At 38.5% G+C, this 16,279-nt stretch overlaps 1 protein-coding gene across 1 annotated transcript in view; it reads right to left on the bottom strand.

The window, feature by feature from the left end:
- The window catches only part of LOC110446807 (ammonium transporter Rh type A-like), a 53,273-nt gene that overhangs the window by 22,922 nt on the left and 14,072 nt on the right, over nt 1–16,279 (bottom strand). The window contains exons 2-5 of the mRNA XM_021492119.1: nt 12,216–12,408; nt 9,195–9,345; nt 8,414–8,561; nt 3,350–3,513 (exon numbers count right to left, since the gene is read on the bottom strand). Coding sequence (XP_021347794.1) covers nt 3,350–3,513; nt 8,414–8,561; nt 9,195–9,345; nt 12,216–12,408 — 656 coding nt within the window. The remainder of the gene's footprint in view (nt 1–3,349; nt 3,514–8,413; nt 8,562–9,194; nt 9,346–12,215; nt 12,409–16,279) is intronic.

The following is a 16,279-nucleotide window of genomic DNA, read 5'->3' as shown; positions in this document are numbered from 1 at the left end:
TAGTTATTGATATAGCGTCACAAAGGTGGTGATACAGTGACACTTTTAGTGATTGATATAGCGTCACAAAGGTGGTGATACAGTGACACTTGCAGTGATTGATATAGCGTCAAAAAGGTGGAATTTTAGCACTGTGTACAATGAACAAAAAACACATTTTTGCGATATTCAAAATGGCCGCGGAATTGGTCATTTTTTAAAAAAAAAAAACGTAAAAAAGTTCTGCTTCTAGTGTTTTGATACATTTTTTAGATTGATCATGATTTGTTATTTCAACAAAAACCCGCTATACTTGTTCAAAAAGAGATTTGAACGGGAATGAAACTTCAGAAGAGTAGATTCTAAATAACAGTTATGTAAATGAGAAGTCAGGATCAGGTAGTGCCACTATATTACTTACAAATGTAGTATTAATAACAGGTGTGTCATTGAGAAGTACATATCATACGTCAGGGTCAGGACCGGGTCATAGGATGACGGATTAGTATTTTCAAGGTGACATTCATCACACATTCCAGTTTGTTTTCTGTTCAGTGACATTGTCGCGAGACTTATCTACGTTACGAACGGGAATGTTGTCTTGGAGAAGTTAGATCTCTAGGTTTCTGATATGATAGCCAAAGGAGCCTTGTGGAGAAAATTTAGTTAGAACTTATCCGATAACGGATACCGGATACTTTAACAAACTCACAATGGAACGAGGTAGCTAGAGCCTCGTCCTGAGAATGTCACGGCAGGAAGTAAATGCTGTCTGACAATGAGTTTATTTTGTTTGTGTATCACAAACTATAACATATACATATTAACGAAACAACATTCTATAAATCTTAATCTTCTTGACAATTGGCTCGAAAATATTCTCAGTGTTATTTAAAAAAGACAGATAAGTGTCGCAATGACAAATATAAAATAGGCACATGCCCTAACCACGTGTTATATTGTCATAGTCCCATTCGGTAGGTTCTTGAATCGGACAACAACGAATATAAAAATAAATGTATGTAAACCAACAGAAAGGAAAAGTAAACCACGTGATACTGCTTTGAAATTGATGTGCTTAGCCATGTTGGATATCAAAAGCGCGGGCATGCCCTACTTTGTTTGCAAAATAACGGTCGAACGTACTCGCTCAGGGCTCTTCTGAGGTATTTGTGTCTGTCTGTTTGGCGGGGGATTTATTCATCATATCTGTATTTCATATACAATATGGATGAGAACAGTAAGTGCAAGTGACATGAAAGAAATGTGGAAATGAAAATTGAAATACAATCGATATAAATATCATTTAATAATAACAGCTTGACAAAAAGAAGGGATAAGTTAGTCAATCAATAATAAGTGGACAATAAGATGACGCACTGTAATGACTACTATATAATTAACTAGATTTACTGGAATGTCATAATGAACGACTTTTTTGATCATATCAGGTAATCTAATCTTATAAATGATAAATGACGTGAGCGATTTAACGTTGTCATTACAGACATAATAAATGGCAGCGCTTGGATCACCCACCAGAACAACTATCTATACTTCCCTGTCTGACTTGTCTAAAGACACATTAACATGCGAGGGATATTTATTTACAAAATCGTGGAAAGAGTATCCCGCAAATTTGCTAATTCTAACTCGCCGCGACTTTAAATGTACCCTTGCAATGAGCGCATGATAGTTCGCAAGCAGGTGGAGTAATCCACATTATGGAAACAGTTTTGCAATTTCTAATAAAAGAAGGATAACATTTTGAAAAGTACCAGATCACTGAGGGTTTCATTTCAGGAGGAATATTTATGAATCTCGAAAAATCCGGCGAATGATCTTAACGAGGTGTCCTGTCATCTGAATCCTAACAAAGACGAACATTTTAGCTAGGTTTGTCCATCGTTGCTTTGGAGGAAATATTCCCGACTTAAGGAATTCATTAAAAAATATCATGGAAATTGTACCTGTAAAGCGTACCTACTGCATCAACAATAACACCCTTTCTAGCTTTATGTAGATCAGGGCACTTTTGATACAAAAAGCGAAGGGCACATTTACCTTCATTTACATATAAATGAAGCGATGATAAACCAAGCATACCTAATGTTGTCAGTTCTGGTCCTCAGATGGATATTTTGAAATAGTTTCCCACACAAGTGGTGTACTGATTCCAAACGACGCCCGTCTGTGTTTGTAAGTGAGTACCACAACTCAACAACAGAGAGGTATAGGTACACCTGTTATTGGGTTGATGCTGGGGTCAAATAATTACAATTTAAAAGAGAAAAAACCTTGGCCACATTGGTTACTAGTGGGTAACTTAATCGACATCAGGACGACCTTGTTTAAACTCATTTATATTAATTCCACCTTTTTTAACATTTGTTCACTGAGTGACGTCACTGACGGCTCAGTACCCTCTACGGTTCGACTGTAAGTGGCTACAGTCACATACGGCCAAAGTCTAAGACCCTGGCCAAATTCAAGAAAGATATAAAAAAAAAAAAAAAAAACTCTTCACATCTGCACTTTGAGCTCTTTGCGCAGACGTCATGTTCACACCACACTTTATTTAAATCGTCGAATCATGGTGATTTTTGTGCCTTTTTTGTTTATCAATTATAATTAATACTATTGTCCATATGTATTAAAACGCTTTAAAATATTATACAAATTATATGGGGCGCTATATTAATGTTGTAGATAATTATAATTATTACTAGTTCGTTCGTTAAAAACTACAATCACTGATTTAGAGGGATTTATTTAAACTTCTATTTATAGCTATACTTATTGCATATGTGCATGAGCATATCTGATGTGTGTTTAAAAGAAGCAAGGAGACATATCGTCTGCCTGTTTTGTGGGAGTTTATTCCATGCATCCAAACATCAGTGTTTCCTGATCGCCGTTCTAGTTTGATTTCGTCTGTCAGAAAATTACGTCACTTCTTGGGAAAATATTAAGATGTGTTATTATACATCTATCGGGTACGAGCCATTGTGGCCAGGCGTTCAGGTCACCCAATCTTCACAAGTTATGGACGTACTCTTAGTTAGCCGATGTGCATCACTCTCAGAAAAAAATGGATGTTATTTCAGCTTATGTTTGACCCTGAAATTCTATAAAGCGTTTGTTTCTGCTAATTGTTTAATTGTCTTGTGTACCCAAAAATCGTAACTTATGCTTTCATTTTATATTTCTTTCGTTTGCAATATAATGAGCCCATTTATTAATACTCAAAACTGAAAAATGATTAATTTAGTCTATTTGAGCGAAAAATATATCGACCAAGAATATAATGAAACTAAGAAGAACGCATAAAAATGTTTTACGATACATTTCAGGTTTGACTGACACTTACCATGTCAAACTTGGCGCTTTTATCGACACACATAGAGAAGGCGAAGGTGACGACTGTACAGGCAGCGAGCGATAGATAGGTGTTCACTATCGCCCTGTGCTGTTCGTCTCCACTGGCCGCTCCGCCATTAAAACTGGGCCAGTAGATCCACAAGAACACCGTACCTGTTGAAATACAAAGAGAGGGACCAATAGAAACAGGCGCACAACATCACGTGGTCTAATTCAAAGAGAGGGACCAATAACAACAGGCGCACAACAACACATGGTCTAATACAAAGAGAGGGACCAATAAAAACAGGCGCACAACATCACGTAGTCTAATACAAAGAGAGGGACCAATAAAAACAGGCACACAACATCACGTGGTCTAATACAAAGAGATGGACCAATAGAAACAGGCGCACAACATCACGTGGTCTAAAACAAAGAGAGGGACCAATAAAAACAGGCACACAACATCACGTGGTCTAATACAAATAGAGGGACCAATAACAACAGGCACACAACATCACGTGGTCTAATACAAAGAGAGGGGCCAATAACAACAGGCGCACAACATCACATGGTCTAATACAAAGAGAGGGACCAATAGAAACAGGCACACAACATCACGTGGTCTAATACAAAGTGAGGGACCAATAGAAACAGGCGCACAACATCACGTGGTCTAAAACAAAGAGAGGGACCAATAGAAACAGGCACACAACATCACGGGGTCTAATACAAAGAGAGGGACCAATAGAAACAGGCACACAACATCACGTGGACTAATACAAAGAGAGGGACCAATAGAAACAGGCGCACAACATCACGTGGTCTAATTCAAAGAGAGGGACCAATAACAACAGGCGCACAACATCACGTGGTCTAATACAAAGAGATGGACCAATAGAAACAGGCGCACAACATCACGTGGTCTAAAACAAAGAGAGGGACCAATAGAAACAGGCACACAACATCACGTGGTCTAATACAAAGTGAGGGACCAATAGAAACAGGCGCACAACATCACGTGGTCTAAAACAAAGAGAGGGACCAATAGAAACAGGCACACAACATCACGTGGACTAATACAAAGAGAGGGACCAATAGAAACAGGCACACAACAACACGTGGTCTAATACAAAGAGAGGGACCAATAGAAACAGGCGCACATCACCACTTGGTCTAATACAAAGAGAGGGACCAATAACAACAGACACACAACATCACATGGTCTATACAAAGAGAGGGACCAATAACAACAGGCACACAACATCACGTGGTCTAATACAAATAGAGGGACCAATAACAACAGGCACACAACATCACGTGGTCTAATACAAATAGAGGGACCAATAACAACAGGCACACAACATCACGTGGTCTAATACAAATAGAGGGACCAATAACAACAGGCACACAACATCACATGGTCTAATACAAAGAGAGGGACCAATAAAACAGGCACACAACATCACGAGGTCTAATACAAAGAGAGGGACCAATATAAACATGCACACAACATCACGTGGTCTAATATAAAGAGAGGGACCAATAGAAACAAGCGCACAACATCACGTGGTCTTATACAAAGAGAGGGACCAATAGAAACAGGCGCACATCACCACTTGGTCTAATACAAAGAGAGGGACCAATAACAACAGGCGCACAACATCACATGGTCTAATACAAAGAGAGGGACCAATAGAAACAGGCACACAACATCACATGGTCTAATACAAAGTGAGGGACCAATAGAAACAGGCGCACAACATCACGTGGTCTAATACAAAGAGAGGGACCAATAGAAACAGGCACACAACATCACGTGGTCTAATACAAAGAGAGGGACCAATAGAAACAGGCGCACAACATCACGTGGTCTAATACAAAGAGAGGGACCAATAGAAACAGGCGCACAACATCACGTGGTCTAATACAAAGAGAGGGACCAATAGAAACAGGCGCACAACATCACGTGGTCTAATACAAAGAGAGGGACCAATAGAAACAGGCGCACAACATCACGTGGTCTAATACAAAGAGAGGGACCAATAGAAACAGGCGCACAACATCACGTGGTCTAATACAAAGAGAGGGACCAATAGAAACAGGCGCACAACATCACGTGGTCTAATACAAAGAGAGGGACCAATAGAAACAGGCGCACAACATCACGTGGTCTAATACAAAGAGAGGGACCAATAGAAACAGGCGCACAACATCACGTGGTCTAATACAAAGAGAGGGACCAATAGAAACAGGCGCACAACATCACGTGGTCTAATACAAAGAGAGGGACCAATAGAAACAGGCGCACAACATCACGTGGTCTAATACAAAGAGAGGGACCAATAGAAACAGGCGCACAACATCACGTGGTCTAATACAAAGAGAGGGACCAATAACAACAGGCGCACAACATCACATGGGCTTATACAAAGAGAGGGACCAATAGAAACAGGCACACAACATCACGTGGTCTAATACAAAGTGAGGGACCAATAGAAACAGACGCACAACATCACGTGGTCTAATACAAAGAGAGGGACCAATAGAAACAGGCACACAACATCACGTGGTCTAATACAAAGAGAGGGACCAATAACAACAGGCGCACAACATCACATGGTCTAATACAAAGAGAGGGACCAATAAAAACAGGCACACAACATCACGAGGTCTAATACAAAGAGAGGGACCAATATAAACATGCACACAACATCACGTGGTCTAATACAAAGAGAGGGACCAATAACAACAGGCACACAACATCACATGGTCTAATACAAAGAGAGGGACCAATAACAACAGATACACAACATCACGTGGTCTAATACAAAGAGAGGGACCAATAACAACAGATACACAAAACCACGTGGTCTAATACAAAGAGCGGGACCAATAACAACAGGCACACACCATCACGTGGTCTAATACATGGTCTAATACAAAGAGAGGGACCAATAACATCAGACACACAACATCACATGGTCTAATACAAAGAGAGGGACCAATAGAAACAGGCGCACAACATCACATGGTCTAATACAAAGAGAGGGACCAAGAGAAACAGGCGCACAACATCACGTGGTCTAATACAAATAGAGGGACCAATAACAACAGGCACACAACATCACATGGTCTAATACAAAGGGAGGGACCAATAACAAAAGGCACACAACATCACATGGTCTTCAATATTGTTTATGTTGGCTTTATACATTTTTGCGGTGTGTTTGTATATGTACCTCGGAGTGAGCTTTTCCCCTCTGACTTTTACAGTAAACAACAGGGAAATTTTAATACGCGGAACACGTTTTTTCTTACACAACTTTGGCATAGATAATAAAACAGGAAGGTTTGACTTATAGTTTTCCTAGTGGAATTTCGTCTAAAATAAACTCGAAACTCGATGACGAATCGATAATCTGGGAAGATATCAAAGGAATGGAAAGACACAGAAAGCATGTTGTCCTCTGAAACGGCAACACTTTGTGGGCTTTAAACAATGTTGAATGTTTATTAATTGAGGAAGTTTGAAGGTGTACATTGTATCAAACGAAGTGCAGAAATAAAGCAGAGCATGTATTAGTGATAACTCGTGGTACATCCTGACACAGATAAATAATTTTGAAAATCAAATCCGAAAATATTAATATGGAAATTAACAACGAGTTAAATAACACTAACTTAACATAGTCCTACAAAACTTTATGAGGCACGGTAGTCTAGTGGTAGGACGGTAGTCTAGTGGTAGGACGGTAGTCTAGTGGTAGGACGCCGGGCTCGTGACCTAAGGGTTGCGGGTTCGAGTAACGACACGGCACTGTGATGTATCTTTGAGCAAGACACTTTACTCCGATTGTCTACTCGACTGTTACTGAGTACGTGGTAGGGCTGTGCTAGAATTGTAGAATGGTAGCTGTGAACGCCGAAATAGCAGCACCGGCTGTATGCTCCCCAAGGAGTTAAGAAAGGTATTGGCTGGTTGCAAAGGCCCTATAACCACGGATGATAATTTGTGAACCGCTTTGAGACGACCTACAAATTAGGTTGTGATAAAGCGGTATACAAGAACCTCGAGTTACTATTTAACGTAACAAATAACATGTGTGTATCTTACGTGCATCTTTCAACACATATCAAGCATAGAAGTTAGTTTCTTATACTATTTTTAGTATATGCTTGAAATGAACGGTTGTATTTTAAGCATACTTCAACAGGTAACGATACATTTTTTCGACTACTTACCGCCATAGAGAGGATGTAACTTACCGACCATAGAGAAGATGTTACTTACCAACCATAGAGAAGATGTTACTTACCGACCAAAGAGAAAATGTTGCTTACCGACCACAGAGAAGATGTTACTTACCGACCATAGAGAAGTTGTTACTTACAGACCATAGAGAGGATGTTACTTACCGACCATAGATAAGTTGTTACTCACCGACCATAGAGAGGATGGTACTTACCGACCATAGATAAGTTGTTACTTACCGACCATAGAGAGGATGATACTTACCGACCATAGAGAAGATGTTACTTTCCAACCATAGAGAAGATGTTACTTACCGACCATAGAGAAGTTGTTACTTACAGACCATAGAGAGGATGTTACTTACCGACCATAGATAAGATGTTACTTACCGACCATAGAGAAGTTGTTACTTACCGACCATAGAGAGGAAGTTACTTACCGACCATAGATAAGTTGTTACTCACCGACCATAGAGAGGATGGTACTTACCGACCATAGATAAGTTGTTACTCACCGACCATAGAGAGGATGGTACTTACCGACCATAGATAAGTTGTTACTCACCGACCATAGAGAGGATGGTACTTACCGACCATAGATAAGTTGTTACTCACAGACCATAGAGAGGATGTTACTTACCGACCATAGATAAGTTGTTACTTACCGACCATAGAGAGGATGATACTTACCGACCATAGAGAGGATGTTACTTACCGACCACAGAGAAGATGTTACTTACCGACCATAGAGAAGATGTTACTTATACCGACCACAGAGAAGTTGTTACTTACCGACCATAGAGAGGATGTTACTTACCGACCATAGAGAAGATATCCGAGTGATACACGGCTCCTTCTTTTGATGATGATTTCTCTATCTCCTCCGAAAACAGAACCCGGGAAGCGGCCAGACCAAAGTAAGCACCAAAAGCATGGATGTACATAGATTCGCCTACGTCCTCCGCCTAAAATGAGTAACAGAGTATAAATGATACAGGGTTTAAACCTATGGATTTACTTAGATTCACATACATCTTCCGCCTTAAGGGAGAAACAGAATACCATACTATAAATATTACAGTCTTCAAACCTATAGATTCACCTACGTCTTCCATTAGAAGAATGAACGCATCAAATCTAATGTTTTATTACAGGTAAACGATATGGACAGAAACAGTGATAACAATACATTGGAATCATTCCGTCATTCTACCTGGAAAATGATCAAATATTTATTTTTTTACAGCAGAATATAGTTTTGGTTTGTTTTTCACAATCATGCCTTGTTTAGCATCTTAATTCATTGCAGGAAAAGGGGCCTGCCTTATAAATTCAACTTCCGGGGATTGTTTGTTTTGACCCCTCTCTGGTCAAGTAAAAAGTGGACATGATATATCTGAGCAACTTTGAAGTGAACGATCTACGTCTTTAGTTGGGTATGGCAAACGCTTCCATAAGACTTGACATAAGAAATTCAACTTCTTATTCGACATTAATATTTTAACAAAACAAAAAACAGACACATCACGAAAATCGACCTGAGAGAGCTAACGGAATAGATACAATCCACTCAGAAAGTGACGTTCTACAGTATTTACCCTGAGTTTATCAAGTCCAATGTACTCGTTGATTTGACTTAACACCACCTCGATCAGGCCCATTACGATCAGCTGGAGGGGACTCGTCTTTCCTAGCACCGCCCCGAACGATATCAGCACAGTGGCTGCGGCAAAGTCGGCACCCAGCAGACTAATTAAGTAACAACGATACGTATCAGCAGATTTAATAAGTAACAAATATACGTATCATCAGACTGAATAAGTAACAAATATACGTATAAGTAGACTGAATAACGCACAAATATCCTTATCAGTAGACTGAATAAGCAACAAATATACGTATCAGAAAAATAAATAAGTAACAAATATAAGTATCAGCAGACTAAATAAGTAACAAGTATACGTATCATCAGACTGAGTAAGTAACAAATATACGTATAAGTAGACTGAATAAGTAATAAATATACGTATCAGCAGACTGAATAAGAAACAAATATACGTATCAGTAGACTGAATAAGTAACAAATATACGTATCATCAGACTGAATAACTACGAATATACGTATCATCAGACTGAATAAGTAACAAATATACGTATCAGTAGACTGAATAACTAACAAATATAGGTATCAGCAGACTTAATACCTAACAAATATACGTATCGGCAGACTTAATACCTAACAAATATACGTAACGTAGTTATTAATTAAAAAATGTGTATGGTTTTAATTGATGTCAGATTGAAGGAGAGAACAAAATTAAAATTAATCCACATTGAAAAACAAAAATGCATATTAAAACTATGATCTCTTTTATTGTTTTCTTCTGCCATGCTGTAATGGTCTCTTTTGTAATGGAACAAATCTTGTAACATATTTTAAAAAACTGTTAAAAAAGTGAATACTCGAAAGAAAACATGGGCACCTCAACCCTGGAAATCCAGGAATGTTTGATTGTTCTGAGAAAGAAAAGGGAAACAAGAAAGAAATTATTATATGCTTACTCATTTACACATATAACTTTTAGAAAGGGTAGCTATCCTGTGTGTTCTAACACGGTAAGGTTTTATAATGATTAACTTCTTTACAGTTTATAGTACACGATACAATTATTGATACTTTTATGTCATTCAGGCAGGTTTTATTGAAACAGGGATGCAATTAGGTATACCATGTTCTGTATAAGAAGATCACAAATATAAGTTTTATTGACTACTCCTAATGAGCGATTTTCCGCACCATGGTGCACACCAAATACCCTTATTTTACACGAAATACCCTTTATCTTAGATATTCTGTATAGTAAAAGGATTTAAAGTGGGTTAGTTTCGTATTTCTTACATTTTTAATTGCAAGGTTGTATTCAGTTAAAAAAGAATGTCACGTAATAAACAAATACCCATTGTGTGCCTTTTTTTTTACACGAAATACCATTTACCTTAGATATTCTGTATAGTAAAAGGATTTAAAGTGGGTTAGTTTCGTATTTCTTACATTATTAATTGCAGGGTTTTATTCAGTTAAAAAAGTATGTCACGTAATAAATATAATACACGTAATACTATTCGGTTTAAATGATTAAAAGGGAGCACTAAGCGCGGGATATGAATAGGAGTATTGTACAAGGCAGGGTTACGTGACAGAGGAACGTGATATTACGCTGGGTAACGCCATTACGTAATACTTCTATCTATCTCTGTGTGTCGTTTGTAGCGGTCATTGACGTTTCATGCTGTCATCAACTGCTTTTACAAAATGAAGTTATAGAATATCTTGTGACAGAAGGTCTTGTTATTTTGTCACTTTATATATACACATGACCTATTTATCAGACGTGAATGCCTGCTGACGTTCTGATCTGACAGCTATTGTCGTGTTGTCATTTCTATGTCTCGTTTTAGGCTGTCCTATGTTGATAAGATACCGTTCTACATACAAGTCGACTAAAGCTTTAGTCAGGGAACACTATCAGGACCACGCGACTTCCTGGCAATATAGATACTTAAAATTAGTGTTTCCCTGATGCCATAGACTTGTGTAAGCCAGTCCTACCTTGCACGTCACGTGATAGCATACAGTGACAGGGGCCCTAACCTGCCGTACACCAGTAGCCAATAGAGTGGATGGTAGAACAAGTTGGTGTACATTATAAATACGATGTCACTATATCGAATGTACCTGGTCTATGATGTCACTTTATACCTGGTATATGACGTCACTATATACCTGGTAGAGCGTTCTGTATCTATTACTAAAGTGTAGAGGTAACACCACCGGCGTGTGTGCTACGTTCATCACTCCAGATACAATGTGATGTACTCCGTCAGTGTATTATTAATCCCCGAGGTTTGCCGTTACCTTGACACAGTTAGCTCTAACACACTTTACTAACTATTTAATTTGACATTTACCAGTATTTCTCTTAATTTTATATTTATAAATAACTACGTTTCTACAAGTTTTTTGGCCCTTAGATTCCCCGACGAGTTCCAGAAGGACGAAACATGTACATGTTGCAGCGTAATTTATTTTTGGATTACTGCACCTATTACTAAGCCTTCATCGTTGAAATACCAGGATCGTTTTCATTTGTTAGGTCGTTAGGGTATATACTGACAATGGATCGTATTTTGGATCGTTTTGTATTTTGAATAAACCGCTTTACGGAATTTTAACATGCTTCCGTGTATATCTCAATAGACAACAGAACGAAGAGGACCCTGTACCCGTGTCTGTAATACGTTCATCATTTCAATGATCGTATTTAAATGGAGATGTTTTGCAATATTAAGGGTTTAATCTTAACGTTTTATCAAAATAACTACATACTAAATCACGGTTAAAATCGACACTTTGAACACTTGTTGGTTTCGTCTAAACACAGCGTTTTCCTTCTACATTGATTCGTACTTTGAGTAAATCACACATTTAGGTTGCATGTTTAATAAATACTGTTTTTATTATTATTTTCAATAGTTAAGTATGTCTTACATGTTATTTTGACAGTATGTGAAGATTAGTATTTCAAGTATGACGTCATAAATACGTCACAATAACTTACTCCCCGATTCCGATCGTGAACTTTGCTTCACCATGTAGAAGCTGGTGTATGACACCGCGGACAATGAGCGCCCACTGGATGATGACCGCGGCGATGAAGAGGTTTACACTGACAGCTGAGTACCCGTATCTCTTGAGGAAGGTCATTAGGAACCCGAAACCGATAAATATCATCACGTGGACATCCTGGAACACTGCAATAGAACAAACAGTATGTCATCACGTGGACTTCCTGGAACATTGCAATACAACAAACAGTATGTCATCATGTGGACTTCCTGGAACAATGCAATAGAACAAACAGTATGTCGTCACGTGGACTTCATGGAACATTGCAATTAAACAAACAGTATGTCATCACATGGACTTCCTGGAACATTGCAATAGAACAAACAGTATGTCATCACGTGGACTTCCTGGAACATTGCAATACAACAAACAGTATGTCATCATGTGGACTTCCTGGAACAATGCAATAGAACAAACAATATGTCGTCACGTGGACTTCATGGAACATTAAAATTAAACAAACAGTATGTCATCACATGGATTTCCTGGAACATTGCAATAGAACAAACAGTATGTCATCACGTGGACTTCCTGGACATTGCAATTAAACAAACAGTATGTCAGCATGTGGACATTCTGGAACATTGCAATAGAACAAACAGTATGTCATCACGTGGACTTCCTGGAACATTGCAATAGAACAAACAGTATATCATCACATGGACGTCCTGGAACATTGCAATAGAACAAACAGTATATCATCACGTGGACTTCCTGGAACATTACAATAGAACAAACAGTATGTCATCACGTGGACTTCCTGGAACATTGCAATACAACAAACAGTATGTCATCACGTGGACTTCCTGGAACATTGCAATAGAACAAACAGTATATCATCACGTGGACGTCCTGGAACATTGCAATACAACAAACAGTATATCATCACGTGGACTTCCTGGAACATTACAATAGAACAAACAGTATGTCATCACGGGGACTTCCTGGAACATCGCAAAGGAACAAACAGTATATCCTCACGTGGACTTCCTGGAACATTACAATAGAACAAACAGTATGTCATCCCGTGGACTTCCTGGAACATTGCAATTAAACAAACAGTATTTCATCACGTGGACTTCCTGGAACATTGCAATAGAACAAACAGTATTTCATCACGTGGATTTCCTGGAACATTGCAATAGAACAAACAGTATGTCATCACGTGGACTTCCTGGAACATCGCAAAGGAACAAACAGTATATCATCACGTGGACTTCCTGGAACATTGCAATAGAACAAACAGTATATCATCACGTGGACTTCCTGGAACATTGCAGTAGAACAAACAGTATGTCATCACGTGGACTTCCTGAAACATCGCAATAGAACAAACAGTATGTGATCACGTGGACTTCCTGGAACATTGCAGTAGAACAAACAGTATGTCATCACGTGGACTTCCTGGAACATTGCAATTAAACAAACAGTATGTCATCATGTGGACATTCTGGAACATTGCAATACAACAAACAGTATGTCATCACGTGGACTTCCTGGAACATTGCAATAGAACAAACAGTATGTCATCACGTGGACTTCCTGGAACATTGCAATAGAACAAACAGTATGTCATCACGTGGACTTCCTGGAACATTGCAATAGAACAAACAGTATGTCATCACGTGGACTTCCTGGAACATTGCAATAGAACAAACAGTATGTCATCACGTGGACTTCCTGGAACATTGCAATAGAACAAACAGTATGTCATCACGTGGACTTCCTGGAACATTGCAATAGAACAAACAGTATGTCATCACGTGGACTTCCTGGAACATTGCAATAGAACAAACAGTATGTCATCACGTGGACTTCCTGGAACATTGCAATAGAACAAACAGTATGTCATCACGTGGACTTCCTGGAACATTGCAATAGAACAAACAGTATGTCATCACGTGGACTTCCTGGAACATTGCAATAGAACAAACAGTATGTCATCACGTGGACTTCCTGGAACATTGCAATAGAACAAACAGTATGTCATCACGTGGACTTCCTGGAACATTGCAATAGAACAAACAGTATGTCATCACGTGGACTTCCTGGAACATTGCAATAGAACAAACAGTATGTCATCACGTGGACTTCCTGGAACATTGCAATAGAACAAACAGTATGTCATCACGTGGACTTCCTGGAACATTGCAATAGAACAAACAGTATGTCATCACGTGGACTTCCTGGAACATTGCAATAGAACAAACAGTATGTCATCACGTGGACTTCCTGGAACATTGCAATAGAACAAACAGTATGTCATCACGTGGACTTCCTGGAACATTGCAATAGAACAAACAGTATGTCATCACGTGGACTTCCTGGAACATTGCAATAGAACAAACAGTATGTCATCACGTGGACTTCCTGGAACATTGCAATAGAACAAACAGTATGTCATCACGTGGACTTCCTGGAACATTGCAATAGAACAAACAGTATGTCATCACGTGGACTTCCTGGAACATTGCAATAGAACAAACAGTATGTCATCACGTGGACTTCCTGGAACATTACAATACAACAAACAGTATGTCATCACGTGGACTTCCTGGAACATTACAATACAACAACGAAAACAAAAGAGAGTTCAACTGAACAACACAACTTCAGATATTACTATAAATTTATAAATGCTTTGATTAAACCAAACATTTGGTCTAACATTACATTTGCTCTTATGGTTAGTAAGTAAGTTTGTACCTGTTCATACTTGCATGAACACTTGAAAAAAACAGATTCAATCCTACACAGTTTGAACAGATGACTACATTTCCAAAAAAAACCACCTTTATTCTGGAAGCTTTCTTAATCAGTATAATTACAATCATTATTTTGGTTACGCGCAATATTTATTTTAATGAACTTTTCTTGGCGATGGTTATCCAATATCAAGACGTCATGAAATATAATGACAGAAATATTTACCATACCAAGATGACTTAAAGGGACAGGTACAGGCGTTGGGTACGTACAGGAAATAGTGCAGAATGTTGTATTGACGCATTCATTCTCGAGAGGCATATCATAACATTTTATATATCCTCACCGCAGCGGAGATAAGCTTTTAATCAAATGGATAATTCTTGATATTTGACTTGATTTGCTTTGTTTGGAAGTGTATTTGATAAACCGACAGTGTATTATTTTTGTTGTCTTCTTGTACATCACGTGTGTCTTGTTGACTCGATGAAGAGGATATTGGTCGTTAAATATAAGCGAGGTGGTTATTGACGTCACCATGTACATCTGTACAATGCCCACTTGTATGTCCACGCTTGACCTTGCACACTTGTGTTCGTACTGGTTTGCGGTAATTCAGTAGATCATGTCATTTCTATCCAAGCAGTGTTTCAGTCTAACACAAAGGAGAAGATAACTCTCATTTCTGTCTAAGCAATGTTTCAGTCTAACACAAAGGAGCAGATAACTCTCATTTCTGTCTAAGCAATGTTTCAGTCTAACACAAAGGAGATGATAACTCTCATTTCTGTCTAAGCAATGTTTCAGTCTAACACAAAGGAGATGATAACTCTCATTTCTGTCTAAGCAATGTTTCAGTCTAACACAAAGGAGATGATAACTCTCATTTCTGTCTAAGCAATGTTTCAGTCTAACACAAAGTAGAAGATAACTCTCATTTCGGTCTAAGCAGTGTTTCAGTCTAACATAAAGGAGAAGATAACTCTCATTTCTATCTAAGCAGTGTTTCAGTCTAACATAAAGGAGAAGATAACTCTCATTCTATCTAAGCAGTGTTTCAGTCTAACACAAAGGAGAAGATAACTCTCATTTCTATCTTAGCAGTGTTTCAGTCTAACACAAAGAAGAATATAACTCTCATTTCTATCTAAGCAGTGTTTCAGTCTTACACAAAGGAGAGGGTTAACTCTCATTTGCTATGAACTGTATTTGTTGAACCACTTTTGCAAACAACACACTGATTTACGTTTTGTGTTTGTGTGTGTGTGCAACCGTTACACATGTGCCATC

Source organism: Mizuhopecten yessoensis, unplaced genomic scaffold (genome assembly GCF_002113885.1).
Source record: "Mizuhopecten yessoensis strain PY_sf001 unplaced genomic scaffold, ASM211388v2 scaffold3007, whole genome shotgun sequence".
Classification (NCBI taxonomy): Eukaryota; Metazoa; Mollusca; class Bivalvia; order Pectinida; family Pectinidae; genus Mizuhopecten; species Mizuhopecten yessoensis.
This window is presented reverse-complemented; position numbering and strand designations above follow the sequence as displayed.